This window comes from Drosophila bipectinata, chromosome XL (assembly GCF_030179905.1).
Source record: "Drosophila bipectinata strain 14024-0381.07 chromosome XL, DbipHiC1v2, whole genome shotgun sequence".
Taxonomy (NCBI): Eukaryota; Metazoa; Arthropoda; class Insecta; order Diptera; family Drosophilidae; genus Drosophila; species Drosophila bipectinata.
Genome location: NC_091734.1, coordinates 1,285,956 through 1,306,982, shown reverse-complemented (window position 1 = coordinate 1,306,982; position 21,027 = coordinate 1,285,956). Strand labels below are relative to the sequence as shown.

Sequence of the window (21,027 nt, the reverse complement as noted above, 5' to 3'; positions counted from 1 at the left end):
TAAAATTGAAGTGGCCAAAATCCCGTTAGGATGAGTGCCAGAAGCCACCTGTTGGCCATGCTTAAAAATTCCATATCAAGCAATAACAATAGATGGCGGTTTACCCATTTGCATTTTTTTAAATTATGAACCATAGGTGGTGTTAAATTCAGTTAATTCGCGAATGCGCGACTAACCCGAACAATAGGTGGCGGTTTCCCCATTTGCATTTGTTAAAGTAAGAATCATAGGTGGCGTTAATTATGTTAATTCAGTGAATGCGCGCTAGCCCGAACAATAGGTGGCTCTTTATTAAACAATAATTTTTTATACACGACCAACAGGTGGCTTCTGGCACTCATCCTAACGGGATTTTGGCCACTTCAATTTTATGACGTACTGGACTTAGTATCCAGCCGTGCTCGCCGGTATGGGGATATTTTACCATTACGTCGTACGTATTGGACTTGGCCTACTTCTGGGGGAAAACGTAACCAACTTGGAAAAATTTCGGAAAAATCTGAAAAAATCTGGAAAAATTCGGAAAAATTCAGGAAAATTCGGGAAAATTCGGGAAAATTCAGGAAAATTCAGGAAAATTCGGGAAAATTCGGGAAAATTCAGGAAAATTCAGGGAAATTTGGGAAAATTCAGGAAAATTCATGAAAATTCGGAAAATTCAGGAAAATTCGGGAGAATTCGGGAAAATTCAGGAAAATTCGGAAAATTTTGGAAAAAATTTGAAAAAAAGGGGAAAAATCTGGAAAAATTCGGAAAAATTCAGGAAAATTCGTGAAAATTCGGGAAAATTCGGAAAAATCTGGAAAATTCGGGAAAATTCAGGAAAATTCAGGAAAATTCGGGAAAATTCGGGAAAATTCAGGAAAATTCAGGGAAATTTGGGAAAATTCAGGAAAATTCATGAAAATTCGGAAAATTCAGGAAAATTCGGGAAAATTCAAGAAAATTCGGGAAAATTCAGGAAAATTCATGAAAATTCGGAAAATTCGGAAAAATTCAAGAAAATTCGGAAAAATCTGGAAAAAATCTGGAAAAATTCAGGAAAAATCTCGAAATTTGGAAAAAATAAGACAAGTTCGGGAAAATTCAGGAAAATTCGGAAAAATTTAGGAAAATTCAGGAAAATCTGAACATTTTTTGGAAAAATCGGAAAAATTTGAAAAAATCTGGAAAATGAGGAAAATTTTGGACAATTAGGAAAAATGAGGAAAATTTGAAAAAATCAGAAAAATTTGGTAAAATTTGGAAAATTAGGAAAAATCATGAAAATCTGGAAAAATTCGGAAAATTTGGAAAAAATCAGGAAAATTCGAAACAAATTTCGAAAAATTCGGAAAAAAAATTGAAAAAATTGTAAATTTGGAAAAATTCTTGAAAAATGAGGAAAATTTTTGAAAAATTTAAAAAAATCGGACAAATCGGAAAAATTAGGAAAACTCAGAGAAAATCTGAAAAAAAAGATGATGAAAATTCGAAAACATCGGAAAATTTTTACAATTTGGGGGAAAAAAATCAGGAATTTTGAAAAATGTGAAAACCCTACAAAACCCAAATAAAAAGACATTCAACATTTTGTTATACATTTCTTTTGTTTTTATTTTTTGTATTTGTTTTTATTTGTATTTTGTTTTGTTTGCTTTTTAATATGTTGTATTTAATTTTATATTATTTTAAGCTTACAACTTAAGGCATAAAGTTACAAACTAAAACTTAAGTGCTAAACATCATTATCATGTTATCGACCATAATCAGCTCTAGCTCTGCGACTCGGCGCCCATTATATGCATATACTCCACATAATAATATTGTTTGTTTACTTTTCATCATTCATAATTTTTATTTATTATAATAGTTTATCATTTATGCACTCAAAAACTGTTTTTATTCATCTGGATTTTGAATTCTTTTTCTTTTGTTTCATATCGAATTGAATTGATAAAACAGAGGGGCTTGACCAAAAAAAAAAAGATGAATAAGTTTATCCAAATTTTGCGAATTTTAGTTGTTTGTTTTTCAGGGCACATTTTGTGCATACACTTACTTTTTGTTTGTTTTACATTCATTTAGCCGGCGTTATTCTTTTTTGTTTTGTTTAATTTGTAATGCGACCAGCCTTAAAATTCGGTTATTCATACAATAATCATTTATTTATATATATATATATTATATGTATAGAAAGTGCTCACTATTCGAATCGAGGGAAACAGGGAGATCGGATGGGGCGACAGCGGCAGTTCTTTCGTTGTGTGGGCGTGTCTCAGCATTTCCGGCTCCGGTCGCTCCGATCCGTAATCTCCATTTTTTTTTTGTATCCTTTCCGATCGATCCTCGGGTTCCAGTTATTCTGTTAGTTATTATGCTGCCGTTTTACATACATTTATTATATTTATATATATATATATATTGTTTTTGTAAAATTTTCTGTATATATATATAGAATTTGTTTCTTTACTTTTGTTTTATAATTTTCATATATATATATATATATATATTTATAAAAAAAAAACGCTTCTTGCTCTAAACTAAAACGTAGCTGCTCCTCTGCCGGCCAGAGTTGCGTTTTTTGCGGGTTTTTGTATTTCATATCCGTTTCCGTTTTTTGTTTCTATTTCCGCCTTCGAATATCTTTATCATTACTTTCTTTTAGCGGCATTAGCTTTTACATATAGTATGTATGTGTGGTTTGTTAATATTTTACAATTTTTGTTTTTTTGTTGAATAAGTCTTAGCGTTTGTTGTTTATTTTATATTTATATATATATGTATACATATATATAGATGGTTTTCTTTATTCTTTTTAGTTTCATTATGTATTAAAAATATTTATATTTTTTTGTGTTCACGTTTTTTTTTCGTTTTTAAATTGGTTTCACGTTTGCATAGATGTATATATATAAAAAAAAAATAAGTTACAAAAAAAAAACGAATTTAAGAGTAAAGTAGCTAACACTAAAACTGTTTCGTAAGACGTAATGTTTTATAAAAAATATGCGTATGTATATATCCCATATATATTTATATATATATATATTTTTATCCACACCTATACATATACATCCATATAGACCGTAATGACATAAATATATGAATGCATACATAAATGGTATAATTTTCTTGTTGTTTCCTTCTTTTTTTTTTTACATACATATATATTGGGTTTGTTTTTTGTTTTGTTTTTTTTTTTTACTTACATCGAAATTTTCATTATCTTAACAATTACACGTAAATAATTCAATAGCTTTTGTTTGTTTGTTTTTGTTTTAGGAGGAGGATAAAAAACACAATAATGCTCCATAAATTAGATCTTGCGTATAAAAATAGCAAAAAAAAAAAATTACATATACATATTTCTAATTGAATAATAGTACAACTTTAGTAAGTATATATATATATTAATTTATATATATATATATATATTCTTGTATGGATATAATCGATTAAAATGATGTTTTGCTAAACTTATGCGCAGTTTTATGAAATTTACAAAAAGTCGTTTAAATAATGTTTTTTTTAAAGTCACCTATAGTTAATGTATATATATATATTTACTTGTTTCTCATTTTATGTTTTTCTTTTCTTTCTTTTTTTTTTTGTTAATATTTTTTTTTTCTCTAAGAACAGCCCAACAGTGTGTTTTTATATTTATATATATATATATATATACTTTTGTTTTACTCTTTATTCTTTCAAGTGTATTGTATATTTATAGGTGTGTGTGTGTGTTTATTTATATTTTTCATTTTTCCGGTTTTTCATTTTTCAGTTTTTATTACAATCCGACAAGGACTCAGGATACTGAGCGGTTAGAGCTACATTAGAGCGACAGGACACACACATACACGCAAACACATACAGGACACCAAATCACATGTACACTTAAAAAAACGACACAGTTAAATATTGAAATCTGGCTTCGAAGAGAGCTCCAGTTAAGGATCCGGGAAAAGGCAACCTTTAACCTTCAAAAAGAATTTCCAAAATTTGTACAATTTTTTGTTAAATATTACAATTTGTTGAATTTACAATATAATTGAATTTTTTAATTTAAAAAAAAGTATAACATAATTTTAATATATTTATTGTTTAAAAAAATAATTGACTAAATAAAATGTGAAATTGTACAATTGAGTTAAAATTAAAATAGGCTGGATATAATGTATAAAAAAGTCCAAATATATGTATAATTATGAATGAATATTTTGCTAATTTTTTTAAAATTTAGTTGCCACCTCTCCCTTTCTCGCTTACGCTGTCTCCTTCTCTTACACTTTCTTGTGTTTCTGGTTTCTTTTTCCATTTTACCTCTTGTTTCTATTTTTTTTTTAGTATTATAATTTAAATTTGTTTTAAAGCCCTTGGTATATATTTTTTGTTTTTTTTTTTTTTACATAATAGTTCATAATAGGGCTTTTTGTCCAACAATTTTTGGGTAATTTTTTAAATGTTTCTTTTGTTTTGTTTTTAATTAATTAAATCGCTTATACTAAGTGGTAGCCTACTTTCAGTGTTGTATGTTGCATGTTGCATGTTGCATGTTGCTTGTTGCATATTTTCCTCATATTTGTTGCATGTTGCTCTTATAACTCACCCAGTTACGCTCTTATATTGGTTTCTAGAAGTAGTTGCATGTTGCATGTTGCATGTTGCATGTTGCATGTTGCATGTTGCATGTTGCTAGTAGTAACCAGGATTGCTGCCGCCTCCTGTATAATGTTCACTGGCATAATACAAGCTTCGCTGCTGCTGCTGCTGGTGCGGATGTTGCTGATGCGGATGTTGCTGATGCGGATGCGGATGTTGCTGATGCGCTGGATGATGATGTTGTTGTTGTTGTTGCTGTTGCTGGGATTGCAGTGGCGGCGGCAGGACACTGGCCTGGTAGCGATGCGGCGACAACGGCTGCGGATGCAACTGTGGCTGCGAGTGGCGGCGATAGCTGGGATATCCATACACTAGACTGGCATTGCTGGTGGCCACCATGGGCTGGGGTGGTACTCCTCCTCCTACTCCTACTGACCGCAGGTGTGACTGCGTGGCCGACGCCGACGAAGACGCCGGCAGTCACAACTAATCCTCGTCGCTGAGGGCCTCGTACTTGGAGGACAGCAGAGGCTTCGGTTCACTGGCCGCCGACACGGCTGTCACTGCGGCCGCTGTGGCTGCGGAAGCGGCTGCCACCGATGCCACCGATACGGGATTGACGACACCACCGGGTCCTCCGGGACCACCGCCGCCACCCGAAGGACCTCCAGCGCCACTGCCGCCGCCCGGTATACCGCCCGGCCCGCCGCCAGGAGGTCCGCCACCACCGCCAGCTCCACCACCCACTACCAGGGAGACGCCACCGCCGGCTGCGCCCAGTTCGCTCAGGGCCAGGGCCGCCTTGGCCGCCTTGCTGATGTGCCCGGGCGGCGCCACCACCTGGTGGGCGGCCAGTTGCAGGGGCTGCGGGGGCGGCAGACCGCCGGCGGCACTCGGCACCGTCAGAGCACTGTACGGGAAGGCGTAGGTGTTGGGGGCATAGGCCGTGGGTGGTGGATGGTACGGCGAATGGTGGCTATTGGCCCCCGAAACGGACACGGACACGGATCCGCCACTGCCGGCACTACTTCCTCCGGCCGAACGCCGGCCGCTGGCGTCCACCACCTCGTACTGATTGGGCGTCTTCCGGGAGACACTGATCTCCGGCGGTGGCGGCTCCGCCTTGCTGCGATGCTGTTGCTCCAAGGCGGCGGCGTGTGCGGCATGGGCTGCGTGCGCCACATGGGCGGCATGAGCGGCGTGCATCGCCGAGGCGTGCGTTTGGTGGGCGGCTGCGGCGGCCACCATATCGGCGGTCACCTCGTCCTCGGACCGGACTTCCACAATCCGGGTCTTGGCGTAGCAGATGTCGTCGCGCATCACCTCGGCTATCCGGTTCTTGACATAGTTATCGATGTTGGTGGATCCACCGCCACCTCCGCCGCCTGCCCCGCCGCCGGGTCCTCCGCCGGGTGGGCCTTCACCTCCGCTGCCCGGCGGTCCAGCACCGCCACCAGGTCCGCCACGCTGGTCCGGCGGCATGGGCGCTCCGACACGTCCCACCACCGAGCCGGGCGGTGCCGGCGGGAAGTAGTGTCCGGGCGCCGCAGCCGTGGCCGCCAGCACCTGATGCAACATCAGCTCGTGGGTGTACTTCCGAGGACTGACTGCCTGGGGCATCCGTATGATGTTCCGGCCATCCTCTCCGGGGGTATTGGCGCGTCCGCCGCTCGATCCGCCAGCTGAGCCGCCGCTCGGATTACCGCCCGGCGGATTGCCGCCCGGATGCTGCTGCTGCTGCTGCTTGCCATCCTCGGCCTTGTGCTGCATGCGGCGGTTCGGCTTCCAGCGGTCGAGGAGGATCGGCTGCGGCTCCTGCATGTAGGTCATGAATGGGGGTGTCGGTCGCAGGTGCGGACTGGTGCCGTAGTCGTTGGTGATTATCGAGTCGGTGAGCTCCCCGAAGGTGATGCTCTTGGTGTGTATCTGCTGGGAGCCAGGTGGTGCTCCACCGGCGCCCCCACCACCCGCCTGGGAGGTCGGCGTGCGCACGTGTCCGTGCACGGAGCGCGACTGTCCGCCCGGGCCGGAGGACGGCGGAGCGCCCTGCTGCTGATGGGCCACTGCTGCCGCTGCTGCAGCCGCCGCCGCCGAGATGCGCTCCTGGTCCAGATCGATGTTGATCACGTTGGGTGAGCTGGACGAGCTGGGCTTGCCGTTGTTCTCCGCCGTCAGCAGGGACACTGCGCCGGCCTCGTGGGCCTGCCGGTGATCGCGCAAGAAGAGCGGATGCAGGACATTGCCCGGCGAGGATCGGGTGCCGGCGCCACCGGGCACCCCGGGCCCGGCCGACGAGCGGGGCGGCGGCGGCGGAGCGTGGCTGGCGAATGCCGGCGAGGGGCGTGGAAACTCGGAGCGAACCGTCGCTCCGGTGGTGTCGTTCGTCCGGTTGATCTCGTGCTTGATGATGGCGTCTATCAGGCTCTGGGCACTCAGCTGGCCAGGCGCATCCTCCGCCGGGGGACCGCCGTGGGCGGCACGGTAATAGCTGTGGGGGGGGGGAATAACGATAGTTAGTCTTGAATCTGGAGGAGACACCTGGGGATACTCACTCTCTCTCCCGGTCGGGCATGGACCGTGGTGGACCCGGCTCGGGGACCGCGGCGCGTATGTAGTGTCCGGGCGGTGGTCCTCCGCCGCCTGCTCCGGCTGCTGTGACCACGCCGCCGCCGAACATGCGCTCCATGCGCCGGCTGTCGCGCTCCCGCTCCTCGGCCACCACCCGCCGCTCCCGATCCTGCTCCCGGCGCTCGCGCTCGCGCTCTCTTTCCCGCTCGCGTTCGCGTTGTTCTCTCTCCCGCTCACGCTGTTGATCGCGCTCTCGTTCGCGCTCCCGCTCCCGCTCCCGCTCCCGCTCCCGCTGCATCCGTTCCTGGCTCTGGAGGATCTCGCGGTCGCGCTGCTCCAGGGCGTGGTTGTGCTGCTGCTGTTGCTGGCGCTGGTCGCGCTTGGCCTGCTCCATGCGCCGCTGCAGGTCGACGTGGGCGGCGCTCAGGTGGTGGCGGTACTGCTGGTGCTGGGCCTGGACCGCCAGCTGCTGCTGGTGGACCACGGCGGCCATGTGCTGTTGCATGGCCAGATCCCGGTACCGGGACAGCTCGTGGTGAGCGGCCGGGGGTGGCGGTGGCTGCCCCACACCCACCAGAGCGTGTGGCGGTGGCGGAGCCGAAGGTCCGCCCGGCGAAGGACCTGGCCCCGGACCCGGTCCCGGGCCCTGAGCCGATCCCGGCGACTTGTCGTCCTTCTGGGAGGGCACTGGCAGCTGGGGCTGCTGCACCGCCACGTCCACAAACGAGGCCAAGGCATCGTGGCCGGCTGGAAGACACAAACACAGAGGGGGATTAGCTGGAATCCTCTAGAGAAACTAGGCTACGGTCCTACCTTGAGTATACTGGTAGGGAGTCACAATGTGCATCCGGCTTGGGGGCGGAGCTGCTGGCGATGGCGGCTTGGAGCCGGTGTTGTGCCGCTGGATGACGCCCTGGCGCTGTGGCGGTGGCGTACGATGTGGACTGGGAGTGCTGGAAACGGGATAACCATTAGAACTGATCCTCGGAGGAGACAACTGGGACAACTGGGAGGGGAAGGCTTACCTGTTGGCGTGGTCGGCTGGGGAGGCGCGACTCGAGTACTCTGGCCGGCCCCTGGGACCTGCTGGATCCTTGTCGCCATAGCCCCCGAAGCCGCCGGCACTGCCCACACTGTTGCGGGGCGAGGGCGACTCCTTGTCGGAGCCGCCGCCACCTCCGCCGCTGGCGCTGCTGCCGCGCGACATGTTGCGCTGCTGCTGCTGTTGCTGCTGCTGGCCCTGCATCTGCTGCGAGGTGATGTAGTCGTTCATCACAATCTGGCGCGTGCTCAGCACCGGTGGCTGTTCCACGACTCCGCCGAACGGCGAGCGGGCGTAGGGGGAGCCCACGCCCACGCCATAGCCCTGCGGGGGCGGTGCCTGCGGCGAGGACTGCTGCGGCGGCGGCGGCAGGACCTGTTGCTGCTGCTGCTGCTGCTGGGAGCCCGGCTGCTGGGCGGGACTGTGACGCGAGGAGCTCTTGTAGAACTCGTAGGCCCGCTTGCTCTCCAGGTGGTGGGGCGGCATGTGGAGGGGCGTGCCCTGGGTGATGGAGCCGTGCTTGTTGCTGCCACTGCCGCCGCCGGAGCCGCCCGATCCCGGGCCACCGTCCGGCGTTGTCTGGCGCTGGACGAGCCCCTCGAACTTGGGGCTCAGCATGGAGGGCGTGGAGGCGGCTGCTGCGGCGGCCACTGCTGCCGCATGGACTATGATCTGCTGCTGGGCACTGTTCGCCGGGGTGCCGTGGGTGATGGAGCCACTCTTGGCCAGCAGCTGGGCATTGGCCACGGCGGCTGCCGCTGCTGCGGCCTGTTGCTGCTGCGCCTGCTGCTGGGCCTGCTGCTGCTGCTGCGAGGGATGCATGGGATGGTGGGCCTGCTGGGGACTCAGCTTCGGCGGTGCTCCCTTCACACCCACTCCGCCCCGGCCCGGAGGCGGCTGTGCCGGCGGCGGTTGCCCGGCCCGCGGTGGCAGCTGCCCTTGTCCGGATATCGAGATGGGCACTGGCCCCGGCTGCACGTAGAGTGATCCGCCGGGCACACCCGGCACCACTCCCACTCCCGGGACCACGCCCACACCGCCGGTGGCCTTCAGGACGCCATGGGGCGGCGGCTGGGGATACAGATACGAGTTGGGGGGCGGAACTTCGCCGCGATACATGCCCGTGGAGCGGACGATGTGCTTCATGGCACTGGACATGGTCGGTGGCGCCACATGGTGGCGGTCCGAGGAGACGGACGAGGCGATCGACGAGGAGCCGCCACCACCCGGACCCGTATGCGGCGAATGCCCGTCCCGGGGTGGCTTCTTGATGCTCAAGTCCAGGGTTTGCGGCTCCGGCTCCGGCACTTGGAGCATCTGCTGCTGCTGCACCTGTTGCTGCACTTGTTGCTGCTGCTGCTGCTGCACCGGATGATGCACCACCGGGTGGGGGGCATGCTGCAGATGCTGCGACGGGTGGGCGCCGTGCACCGAGCGCGGATGAGCCGCCGGGACGTTGTAGATGATGGTTTCCGGCGGGGTCGGCGTGGTGCCACCTTTGCTGGCGCCCGAGCCGCCCTTCACCACCGGCGTTATGGTGGCCTTGTCCACCCCGCCGTGACCCATCAGGCTGGGATGGGCGAGGCCCACGCCCAGGTGGGGATTAACCACCGACAGGGTGGCCAGGCTGGAGTCGCTGGTGGTGCCGTTGTTGCTGCCGCTGGTAGGCGGCGGGCCGGAGCGGCTGCTGCCCAGCTTCTGCACGGAGGTGCCGTGCGGCAAGCTGCCCGCCTGGGAAGTGGGCGATGCACTTACTCCGCCGCCCTGCTGCTTCAATATACCCGACGGATCCTGTCGGTACTCCCGGACAATGGTCAGTTCCTTCCGTTCCAGGTTGTTGGCCGATTGTTGCTGTTGCTGCTGGGACGGGGACTGGCTTTGGACGGGCTGTCCTCCGGATCCCTGCTGCTGCTGCTGCTGCTGTTGTCCCTGTCCCTGTCCTTGGCCAGATCCTCCCTTGGGCTGGGGTGCTTTGTGCTTCAGGGATCTCTCGATCACCGAGTAGACACAATCCTGGACATTGTTCACCGCCTCGCGACGCATACCCATCGGTCCGTTGGCCTGCTGTCCCGGCTGTCCTCCCGCGCCCAGCGGCACCACCACGGGCGGCTGCAGGCCAGCCACATTGTTGGCATGGCCACCGGCCCCGGCGCCACCGCTGCTGGGGAACAGGACCTTGGGACTCTGCCGGTTCGCCGGCGAGTTCTCGTTCTCCTCGTCCGCCGTCTCGGTGGCCGACGAGTCGTACTCCTCGCTGGTCTTCTGCTTCTTGGGCGCCTGGCCGGCGGCGGGCGGCAGCAGGCGCTCGTTGTCCGATCCGGTCGCCTTCCGGGTGGGCGTTATGATCAGGGGCGTGGCCGAGGCCGCACCCGACGATGATTTCTGCTGCGGCGCCGGCGGTGGTGGCTGAGGTTGCGACAACGGTTGCTGTTGTTGTTGTTGTTGCTGATGTTGCTGCTGTTGTTGTTGTTGCTGCTGCTGCTGCAAGTGTTGCTGTTGTTGTTGCTGCTGCTGTTGTTGTTGTTGCTTCACCAAAGTCAAGGATTTGTGACGCTGCAAGTTCTCGGGGCTGTCCACGGATGCTGTATCGGAGCCGCCCGGTTCCCGTTCATCGCAGGAGGACGTACTGACATCCGTTTCATCGCCGCCACTGCCGCTGCCGGCGCCGAGGCCACCACTGCCACCGGCTCCGCCGCCGGGCCCGCCCAACATGGCGGCATCGTTGAGATTCAGTTGCGGATCCAGTTTCCGGCGGATGCGCATCAGACAGGCGGAACAGCAGCGCGTGGCGTGCGGCGGTATCTGGAACTCGGCCATCACCGGGTCCCTCACCTCCGGCGCCAGCTCGAACAGGCGCGACGGTATATTCCTCAGCCGCTGGGCCCGATCCTTGGGATTCGGGCACGTGGGCAGCGGACAGTGCGGATACCGACTCCGCACCGACTTGCACTGGCAGGGGTTGCACACCCGCGCTCCCGCCGGAATCGTCTCGTCCGGTATGCCGTACTGCTGGCCACGCCCCTTCTTCAGGGGGCGGGTACGGTTGCAGGCCTCCGCCTTGCACACAAAGCAGCTCGCCAATTTATCTAAAAATAAAAAATAAAAAATTAATTATGATTTAAATTTAATTTTAAGATTTAAAGATTTTTTAGACCCTTCTGATGGCTATATCTTTTCCCATTTCTATCTAATTCTTTAGGGGAGTATCTTGAAATATTTGTGGATCGATTCTCCGCCAATCTGCATCAAACCCTGGATGCAAAATATTTTTTCGATTTTTTTCCACATTTTCCTGGGCCACCCCTTGCAGAATCCACGATTTCCATATATGTCACCTTCCGATGTCCATATCTCTGGCAATTTGTATCCGATTCTTGAAAGGAATACCTCAATCGATTTGTGGATCGATTCCCCACCAATCTGCATCAAAACCTGGATGCAAAATATTTTTTCGATTTTTTTCCTCTTTTTCCTGGGCCACCCCTTGCAGAATCCACGATTTCCATATATGTCACCTTCCGATGTCCATATCTCTGGCAATTTATATCCGATTCTTGAAAGGAATACCTCAATCGATTTGTGGATCGATTCCCCACCAATCTGCATCAAAATCTGGATGCAAAATATTTTTTCGATTTTTTCCCCTATTTTCCTGGGCCACCCCTTGCAGAATCCACGATTTCCATATAGGACACCTTCCGATGTCCATATCTCTGGCAATTTCTATCCGATTCTTGAAAGGAATACCTCAATCGATTTGTGGATCGATTCTCCACCAATCTGCATCAAAATCTGGATGCAAAATATTTTTTCGATTTTTTTCCACATTTTCTAAGGCTTGTCCTTGGCCCCTAAGCTTGTCTATATTTTAGTCAACTTTTATTAGGTCCTTAAACGGAATACCCTAATCGATTTGTCCATCAATCCTTAGGGAAACTCCAAGCCCAAAACCCAAAAACCAAATAGTCCTGTTCAGGTCCTTGAAAAGTATGACTTGGGCATTTCATTAAATTCATTTGCCAATTAGAAAGCGCATTTTGTTTCAATTTTCAATCCGAGTGTAGGCAAAAGTTATGCAAACACATTAAAAAAAGCGATTTAATTAAAGCTGCTGGTCAGGAAGAGTGGAGGGTGGCAGAGGTAATCACGAATCAGAAATCGGACGAGAAATAAGGACGAAGGACGAAGAACAGAGGCTGGCAAGTAGGGGGCGGGGGGGAGTGGCTTTCATTAAGCCACTTAACAAATAATGAGCAGCCGCCAATTGAATATTTTAAAGCGCTTTCAGAAAAAGAGAGAGAGGGTGGCTTTCAAGGACTCCCAGGACTCAAGGACTAAGAACTAATTATTGGCTTGAAAATCGTTTAAAAAAAATATCATAAAAACATTAAGATTATTAGTTACAAGTTGAAGTTTGATTAAGATTTTTAAAAAATTTTTTTAAATATTTATTTTTTATTCTCCAGGGATAGAGTATTTATATTTTTGAAATGAAAACCAAAAAAAAAAGGGGGAGGTTCGTGTGTTTGTCTTAGTTTTTGTTTTGCCATTTTAATAATTTTACAATTTTAATGATGTGCAAATAGAATGAAGAGAGAGAGAGAGAGAGCTATAACTAGAGCAAGTGAGGAGGAGGTGGAGGTGGATAGGCAGGACAAACAATAAAGGCATTTAACAAAAATCAATGTAATTAAAATAAAAGTCCTGCGAGTCTATCCAAAAAAAAAAACCAAAATATTTAAATAAAATGGGAAATTTTAGCTCTCTTTCTTACTCTCTTTTATGCTTTAAAATTCTCAGTGGAATATAACAAAAAAAAACATCAAAGTAGACAACCCCCTAAAACCTTTACAAAAATTATTTAAAAAAAAAATACTTTACAAAAATATGTATATGTATGCTTTTCATGCGTTAAAATTTTAATAAGGCACTCATTTTAATTTTGATTGTTAAGCTAAAAAAAAAAAAAAGAGTGGGTGGTATGCCTGGTAGTTAATAAAAAAACCGCCTCGTGAATGCCCCAAAAAAGTAGGCAACATTTTATTGCCATAAATATTCATCGGGGGAGAAAGAAAAAAATGTGTAGCTCAATCAAATTGCAATTATAGATTGCAAATTAAATAAAAATCACAAAATAAATATTTAATATTAATATCAGTAACACACAACACGAGCCAGAAAAAGATCAACAACAATGTGTACCATATAAGTGGACAGCCAATAAAAAATGTTGTAAATCAAATTGAAAACAATACAAAATGACATTTAATATAGAGGTTATATAGAGACTTTAAATACCCTATAATATAACTATTAAATCTTATATTTTAACAAGATTTTCTAAAGATTTTCAAGCCTAAATTTGTTTAAATAATGTTTATAATTAATAATTATTAACTTAACTTTTTAGTAGGGTATTTAAAATAGTCACATAATTGAATAAAATTTTTATTGGGCTTCCAGAATATGTCCGTATGTGGAACAACACCAACAACAACAAATAAATTAATTAATAAAAACGTTTGGGGCGCCCAACAAAAAAAACTGAAACAATATTGGGGTTGCCAAAAGGGGTTGGAGGCCACGAGCCAACCTCGTTTCGTTTTCCCTTTTTTCTTTATTTTTTTATTATTTAATTTCGATTTTAAAATATTCGGTAAATATTTTATGCTCTCGCTGGCAATGGCCGAAAGAAAAATAAACAATGACCGCGGAAATAAATCGTAAAAAAATCCAAATTCACATTTATGATGGACTTGATTTAATAATTTTAAAAAGAAGGCTCTATTGCGGGTCAACAATCGATTTTTTATCGATAATTTTGATACAAAATGATAACTATATAGTCCTCCCCTTGATAATAACTCCATTTATTACCAAGCCATTAAAAGTTAATAATTTACTGGCCATCAGTTTGATGAATCTCGTATCCTTTTCGATCAAATGTCCTGGACAATTGATTTCCCAACAACAATAACAACAACAAGGACACTAAAAAAAGGACACATGTTTAACCAAATTAAGTCATCTGTAATTAATGCATATTAATGGAATTTTGTGTTAATTAAATGTGACCTACAACCACTCGGCCCAACAGGACCAACTCCCACCCCCCCCCCCCCCCCCCTTTTATGTCCAATATTACCTCAATTTCCATAGCATACTTATGAGGGACAACAAGAACAAAATTCCCCACTGCAATTGCTTTAAAGTAATTCAATCAAATAATACAACAAACAAATAAGAAAAGTGAAGAGAAAAAAAAAATATTTTAAAAAAATATGAATTTCCGTTTGGGTATTTTTTTTTTCTTTTTCTTTTATTTTATTTTATTTTTTATTTGCTGACCAGCAGCGTCGTCGATGGCGGCGGTGGTTCTCTTTGCATTTCGATCAATTTTATTAATAATTCAATCAGTCAAAAAATTATTTGAACCGCCCCAAAGGAAAACAAAAAAGTTTCGACGTCGACAGTGGCCGCAGCAGCAGCATCACCAGAGACAGCGACAGCGACATCGACAGCGGCAGAGGAAGTGGTGTTCCGGGAGAGAATGGGGTGAGAGTAAGAGAGTGAAAAGCGGACAGTAGGCGGTAGGGCTTGAGGTTTATTTTTTCTTCTCTGATTTCCTTTTAAACACCGTAAGAAAAATAGAGGAAATTCAGGTAAATAACTAAATTTGAAAAAATTATTTAAGAATTGGTTTAAAACTTTATAAAGCTTAAATTCTTATTTTTAATTCCCTAATTTCCTATTTTTCTCTCTGTGTATTGAAGATTTTCTTTCTTGTCTATCGTTGATTTCTTTGCTAAATTTTCTACTTTGATTTCTGCACTCGCGACTTTGGAGACAGAGCACTAAGAAGAAGAAGAAGAAGAAGGAGAAGGACGACCATGAGACCTTGAGGGGGTGGAGGCTGTGGAAAGACCGATGAAACGTGGAACATGGAACATTGCGAGTTATTTGCACAGCAAAGAAATATATAAAAAAAAAAAAAAAAAAAAAAAAACCAAAAGTAAATCAAAACGACAAACAAAACAAAACGAGAAGTAACGCACACACCCACCCTGCCCCCCAGTACACCACCCACTATCTCCTTCTGTTTTATGCCTTTCTCACTCTTACTCTTGGTATACGATCCGTAGACTATCTCGTTCGCTCTTCTCTCGAAAATGAAATAATTCCATTAGTACAATTTCTTTTGCAAGTACAAAGAGTAAATATTGAGGCGGTCTATGAGGGGGGTGGGGGGTGGTGTTGTGGAGTGAGAGCAAAGAGAGTATAGGTGGGGGAGTTGTAACAGAAAAGTGTGTGTTTTTGTGTGTGTGTGTGTGTGGGAGGGGGATAGGCCTAATGTCTCTATTTGTGGTTGTGATTTGCTTTGTGTGCGAGTGTGTGTGTGTGTGTGTGTGCTCAGGATGCTGACCTAGTAATTCCAAGTTGTTTTTGCCAATTATCAACCTTTTCCATTTCCGTTCTCCACTACACCCCCCCTTAATTTGCATTTCTATAATTGTGCAATTAAATTTCGACCATTTTAGCAAATAGTTTTGCCATGACCAACAAATAACGGTAAACAGAAATTAACCTGAGCTTATCCCTGCTCGCTCTGTCCTCTCCCCCACGCTCTCTCTTTAGTATGGTTCCCCAGCATGTCCTACCATGTCCTTTCCTACCTTTGTCTCTTTCCCACCCGTTGTAATTCCCACTGGAATTGTGGACTCTGCTGCAGCAGCACAAAATTTCTGCACAAGTTACCAAAAATTTTATTTAACTTTCAATTAGACAATTGAAAACAACAACAGAAAAGGGATTGGGGTGATAGAAGGACTAAAAGGATATCAAAAGGACAATTTAATGCCATCTTTTATTCGGATTTTTAAACTATTAATCTACTAAATCAAATCAAAAAACACAAAATCCAATCAAATTCCATTCCTAAAAAATGGAAGCAATTGAAAAAGCAACAAAGCCAATAGGATAAAGTGAAAGAAAACGGAAAGAAAAGAGAGAAAGCGGCCAATTAAAAAATATACGAGAAAAGGCGCAGCACAAGAGCAAGCAAAGCCAAGGCAGCCGGCGGGCGACGCAGGACGAAGGACACAACCGCTAATTAGCACCATGGGGAATTTGTTGTTGGCAAAGAACAAGAAGAAGAAGATGCACAGCCAGCAGTAGCAGCAGCAGCAGAAGATGAAGTCGCAGTTTCGAACTTGTGCAAACATCAAAGAGCAGCCGAGAGAGGGAGAGAGAGTAAGTGATGTGGGAGGGTGGCCAAGGGGCGAAGAGTGAAAGCGAGATGGAGCAGCGGGAATTATGGCACGGCACATATGCAAAAAGGAGAGCAAGAAAGTAAGCTTTAGGCAGGGGAGAGAGAGAGAGAGGGGAGCCAGCGAGCAGATAGTGAACACCGTATAATTGTAAATACAGTTAATATGAACGCTGTGCTCCGGTGGCAGAAGCTGTAACAGAAGCTGAGGCTGAGGCAGCAGCGCAAACGCTTTGCTTGGCACTTTTAATTTACGAAATGGTGTTGATTTAACGGTAAAAGCGCGGCAGCGGCAGCGGCAATGGCGGCGGCCGTGGCTCAAGCGAAAGGAAGAGGTGGGTGGGTGGGTGGCCATAAAAGGGAGTAGGACGGCAGGATGGCAGCCAGGAGCAGAGCATCACAAAAGAAAATTGAAAATACAACAAAAAAGTAAAGCATATTTTATTCCGGGCAATTGTGGCCGTCATGTTGCTTCATGTATGAAAGTGTATGGGGGAGAGAGCACTGAAAGAAACTGCTTAGCTAGCCCAAAAAAATAGGCAACAAAAAATTATTATCTTTAAAATCGACAAAAATCGACAGGATTATTAGTTTTTAATCATTTTTTATATATGTAGTTATTTTTTTTACAGTGCACCAGTTAAGCCTTGCTTTTTGGGCAACGATTTTCTCTGATTAATAACAAAAATTGAGAGCGAGGTAGCTGGATAACCAGAACGAGATGGATATACAGAGTGAGTGCGCTGGCGATAATCAAAAGGGTGTGCAATTTTAATTGAGCAATTTAATTACATATGTAAGCAAAAGTCTCAGCCAGCCAGCCAGGCAGAGTGCGAGTGAGATGGAGAGATGGCGAAAAGTGAAAAAAGAAAAAGCCCCCCGACACAGACACACATGTACACTCTTACTTATACATATATAATTAGCAGAGAAGCATAGTTTCGTGTGTGTGTGGTGTTGACTTTCCGGCTTTTGCTTCTTCTTACATGCTTTTTTTTGTTGGAAGGACTCTCTCTTTCAGGCCGAGTCTTGCTTTTAGTCTTGCCTTTTTCGTATTGTTGTTGGTTTTGTTAGTTTACCGTTTGAGTTGGTAATTAGTTTCTCAGCGCCTTAAAGCAAGCAACAGTTTTTGAAGCTCTCCCTCTCTTAGTTACATAGCTCTTTGAATTTGTCATTTTGTACTCTTTTGTTGAAAAGCCCAAATGCATTAAATAACTCATTCCCATTACGTTGTTGACAAACGGTAATCCAACCAAGCCGTGAAATGGCTGGTTAATATTTTTCACCCCACCCCCCCTCTCCACCTTCTCTTACTCCCACTCCACCCAGCTCCAGCCCTTTCTCTTATTTTGTCAAAATATGTCCCGCCCCCCTCTCCCCTACCAACTCTCCATTGACAATTTTCGCTTGTTCTCTTTATGCATTTGCCTGTGGGGTAATCAGAAAGATGCGTTTACCGTTACACTTGTAAAGAAAAGGGTGGACCTTGCTTGCATTTAATTGAAAATATATTAAAAAAAAATATTAATAAAAATAAAAATTAATAAATATTTTAGTTTAATAAAAAAATTAAAATAAAAAGTAATTTAGCATAATTTTTTTTTAAGTGTAATTTTAGCCAAGTTGTCACACTGAATAGCCAAAAACACTCGACCCGGGGCCCAGTTGAATGGCGAATTTTTCGCCGAACAGATAGATAGATGGATTGCCAGGACCTGGATGGATTGGATTGCCATTCTGCCAATGAATGGATGGGGGTGGGCAGAGAGGCTGGTGGCTGGTTGGTGGCAGGCTGAAATGCTGGGCTTACAAATTGTGAAATGCGAGTGAGTAATTATGATTTACTAATTAGCAAACACACTCGCGCGCTCTGTTCCAAAGTGGGAGCCGCTGACAAACTGCCAGGCAAACAAATTGGCTGCGGATGTGGGTGCAGAGGGGGGGTGCAGGCAGGCCAGCAGCCAGATCGGATGTTACAGCGCGGATGTGCGAATCTGAATGCGGATACGAAAGCGAATTGGCGGCTAATGCGCTGGACAAACAAAACGAATGCACCAACACACACACACACACATACAGAGAACCGCAATCCTGAGACACACTTACACAAAAGTCTATTAATTAGCTGCACCAACTGCTGCATTGCTCTCTCCCACTCACAGACCCTCTCAGCCCCTCTTTTCTCTCGCTCCCCTTTCTCGCTCCCCTCTATTAGCAGGGCCTGGTTTTTGGACGCGTGTAACGGGGATTTGCTCATCAAATTCGCTAATTGTTTTTGCTTTGCTCCCAAAAACCCGTTATACCCCAATCTCCCTCTCTTTTCTTTTCTTTTTACAACTCTTTGGGTTTTTTTTTTGGGAAATACTTAGTTCTTAGTCTTGAAATCTATATAATCTTTATTATTTTAAGTTTTATATTTTTTTTCTATTAATTTCTCTCAGTGCCACTTTTACTAGCACTCGCGAGTCGAGTCCAAACAATTAGCGTAATTTCAATTTTGTTCAAAATTTCATAAACGGCGGTGTGCAGGTGCGATGGCTTTTCCAAGTGACTTTTCCGTGGGTGGTGGTGGGTGGCGGGGGGGTCCGTTCCTCTTCTGGTCAGTTAAGCCGCTTGCAGTTGCATACTTTTGTGCGCCGGTTTTTTGACAGGCGCGGCCGCGACGACCGAAACACCCGCCGGAAAACATCAAATTGCATTTCCCCAAACACCCCATACCCCACACCCCCACTGACCGACCACTTCTTATGGCGTTTACTTTCCATCAGCATAATGCAGACACCAAAAAAAAGGGGGGTGGGCCCACTTAAAATGCAATGAAACAAATTAATAAACAACAACAACACACTAGTGTCGCCTGTTTAATTGCCCAAAGTGTGTTGGGTAGTGTGTGCGGGAGCGAGTGGGAGGGAGTGTGAGATTCTTTCTCTTTTCAATGCTTTCAAATTTAGTTTTTGGCGTTTTTCCTTTTTTTTTTTTTTTTTGTGGATTGTTGTTGCGGCACACACACAAAAAGAATTTTTAACTAACACAAAATGGCTGTTGATTTGTGTGCGAGAATAGAGGGGGTGGGGGTGGGTGGGAGGACGCAGGACATACGCTCCTCTAACTCCCCAAGCGGGGGTGTTGGGGGGGGGGAAAGGTTTCAGGGATTAGTGCGTTATAGCTTCCGTTTCGTTTCATCGCACCCTTTTGCCAAAAGTTCAATTGCAAAACGCAGATTGTTCATCCCCCCCTCTCTTTCCCACCTCTCTCTTTCACTCCATTTTTTGCCCATCTCTTTCTTACTTTCTCCATTTTTTTCAAAATCAAGTTTGCAGAGGAAAAAAATTGATAATTATTTTGAAAAATGTTGTTGAAAGTCTTTTAAGGTTATGATTTCTTTTTATCGATAAATTATCGATTAATATTTTTTTGAGAAAGAACCGTTTAATTTGATTATATTTAAGTATGGAAATAATAGTTAATATATTGTTAAAAATATTAAGTATAAAAACTTTTAAAAAGACCCATGTTCAGGCTATAAGTTCGATATTTTCTTTCTTTAATCGAAGTCGATTATTTCGATTTATTTCTTTTTCGAAAAATACCCCCTTTTTTTAATCTTTTTTTTCTTGAACTGCAACCTGTACATTCTGTACCCAGTGTATATCCTGTACCCTGCATCCTGTCTGCTGTGTTATCCTTTGGCTTTTTTGCTTTTTGCTTTCTGCTGCCTGTTTCTGTTGTCTTTTTTCCGACTGTTGTTTTTCGGTGTGCGTTTGGTTTATTAATGTTGACCGTCAATTATGTTTTAATTGTCATAAAAGGTTTGTCCCTTTTGACTCGTCCTGCATACCAGCACCATCCCCTCCCCCCCTGAAGAAAGGCAAGGGGGAGAGGAGTGTATGCAAACAATGAAATCCAACTGGGATAAGCTGCAGTTGCCGAGGGATGGAAGATGGAGCAGCAACAGCAGCAACATACAACACAAGTTGCTTGTCAACATAACATGGCCAAAACCCAGACTACGTATGTGTGTGTGTGTGTGTGTGTGTAAGCCAGTTGACAGGTGAGTATGTGTGCAATACAGAAACAGAAAAAAAGTAAGAGAACAAAAATCAAATACTTGGTTTTTTTAGAAAAAATAAAAACTAAAACTTAAACAACTTTAAACTTTAATTTTCAAAAAACTTTTATATTCGATAATTAATCGATAACCTGCAATATATTTCGATATTTTTTCAGTGCAGTGTTGCTGTTTCGATTTGGTTTTCCGGTTGTCAGGCAATTTGCCAACTTACTGCAAAGATCAGCACAAAGTGTAACCCACACAAAGAGAGCAAAGTGACAAGGGGGCACCACACACACAGAGAGAGAGAGAGAGATAGAGCGAGAGATGGATAACGGGAAAGAGGCCAGAGATGGAGGCATCTTTACGCTTCTTTTTCACCGTTTCATTAATTGAATTGAATTGCATGGCGACTGAAAGTGACACAGTTCCACTTGCAACACAGAGAGAGAGAGAGAGAGCAATAAAAAAAATAGTAATCGTACGATTTAACGATTATTTCGATAGGCAGAAATGAAA

General features: G+C 45.3%; 1 protein-coding gene across 1 annotated transcript in view; it reads right to left on the bottom strand.

Moving 5' to 3' along the window:
* Positions 1 to 4,305: 4,305 nt before the first annotated feature.
* Smr (nuclear receptor corepressor smrter) overlaps positions 4,306 to 21,027 on the bottom strand; it is a 51,092-nt gene continuing 34,370 nt past the window's right edge. The window contains exons 7-10 of the mRNA XM_017232510.3: positions 8,175 to 11,277; positions 7,963 to 8,102; positions 7,134 to 7,896; positions 4,306 to 7,069 (exon numbers count right to left, since the gene is read on the bottom strand). Of these exons, the coding sequence (XP_017087999.2) occupies positions 5,068 to 7,069; positions 7,134 to 7,896; positions 7,963 to 8,102; positions 8,175 to 11,277 (6,008 nt within the window). The 3' untranslated portion in view covers positions 4,306 to 5,067. The remainder of the gene's footprint in view (positions 7,070 to 7,133; positions 7,897 to 7,962; positions 8,103 to 8,174; positions 11,278 to 21,027) is intronic.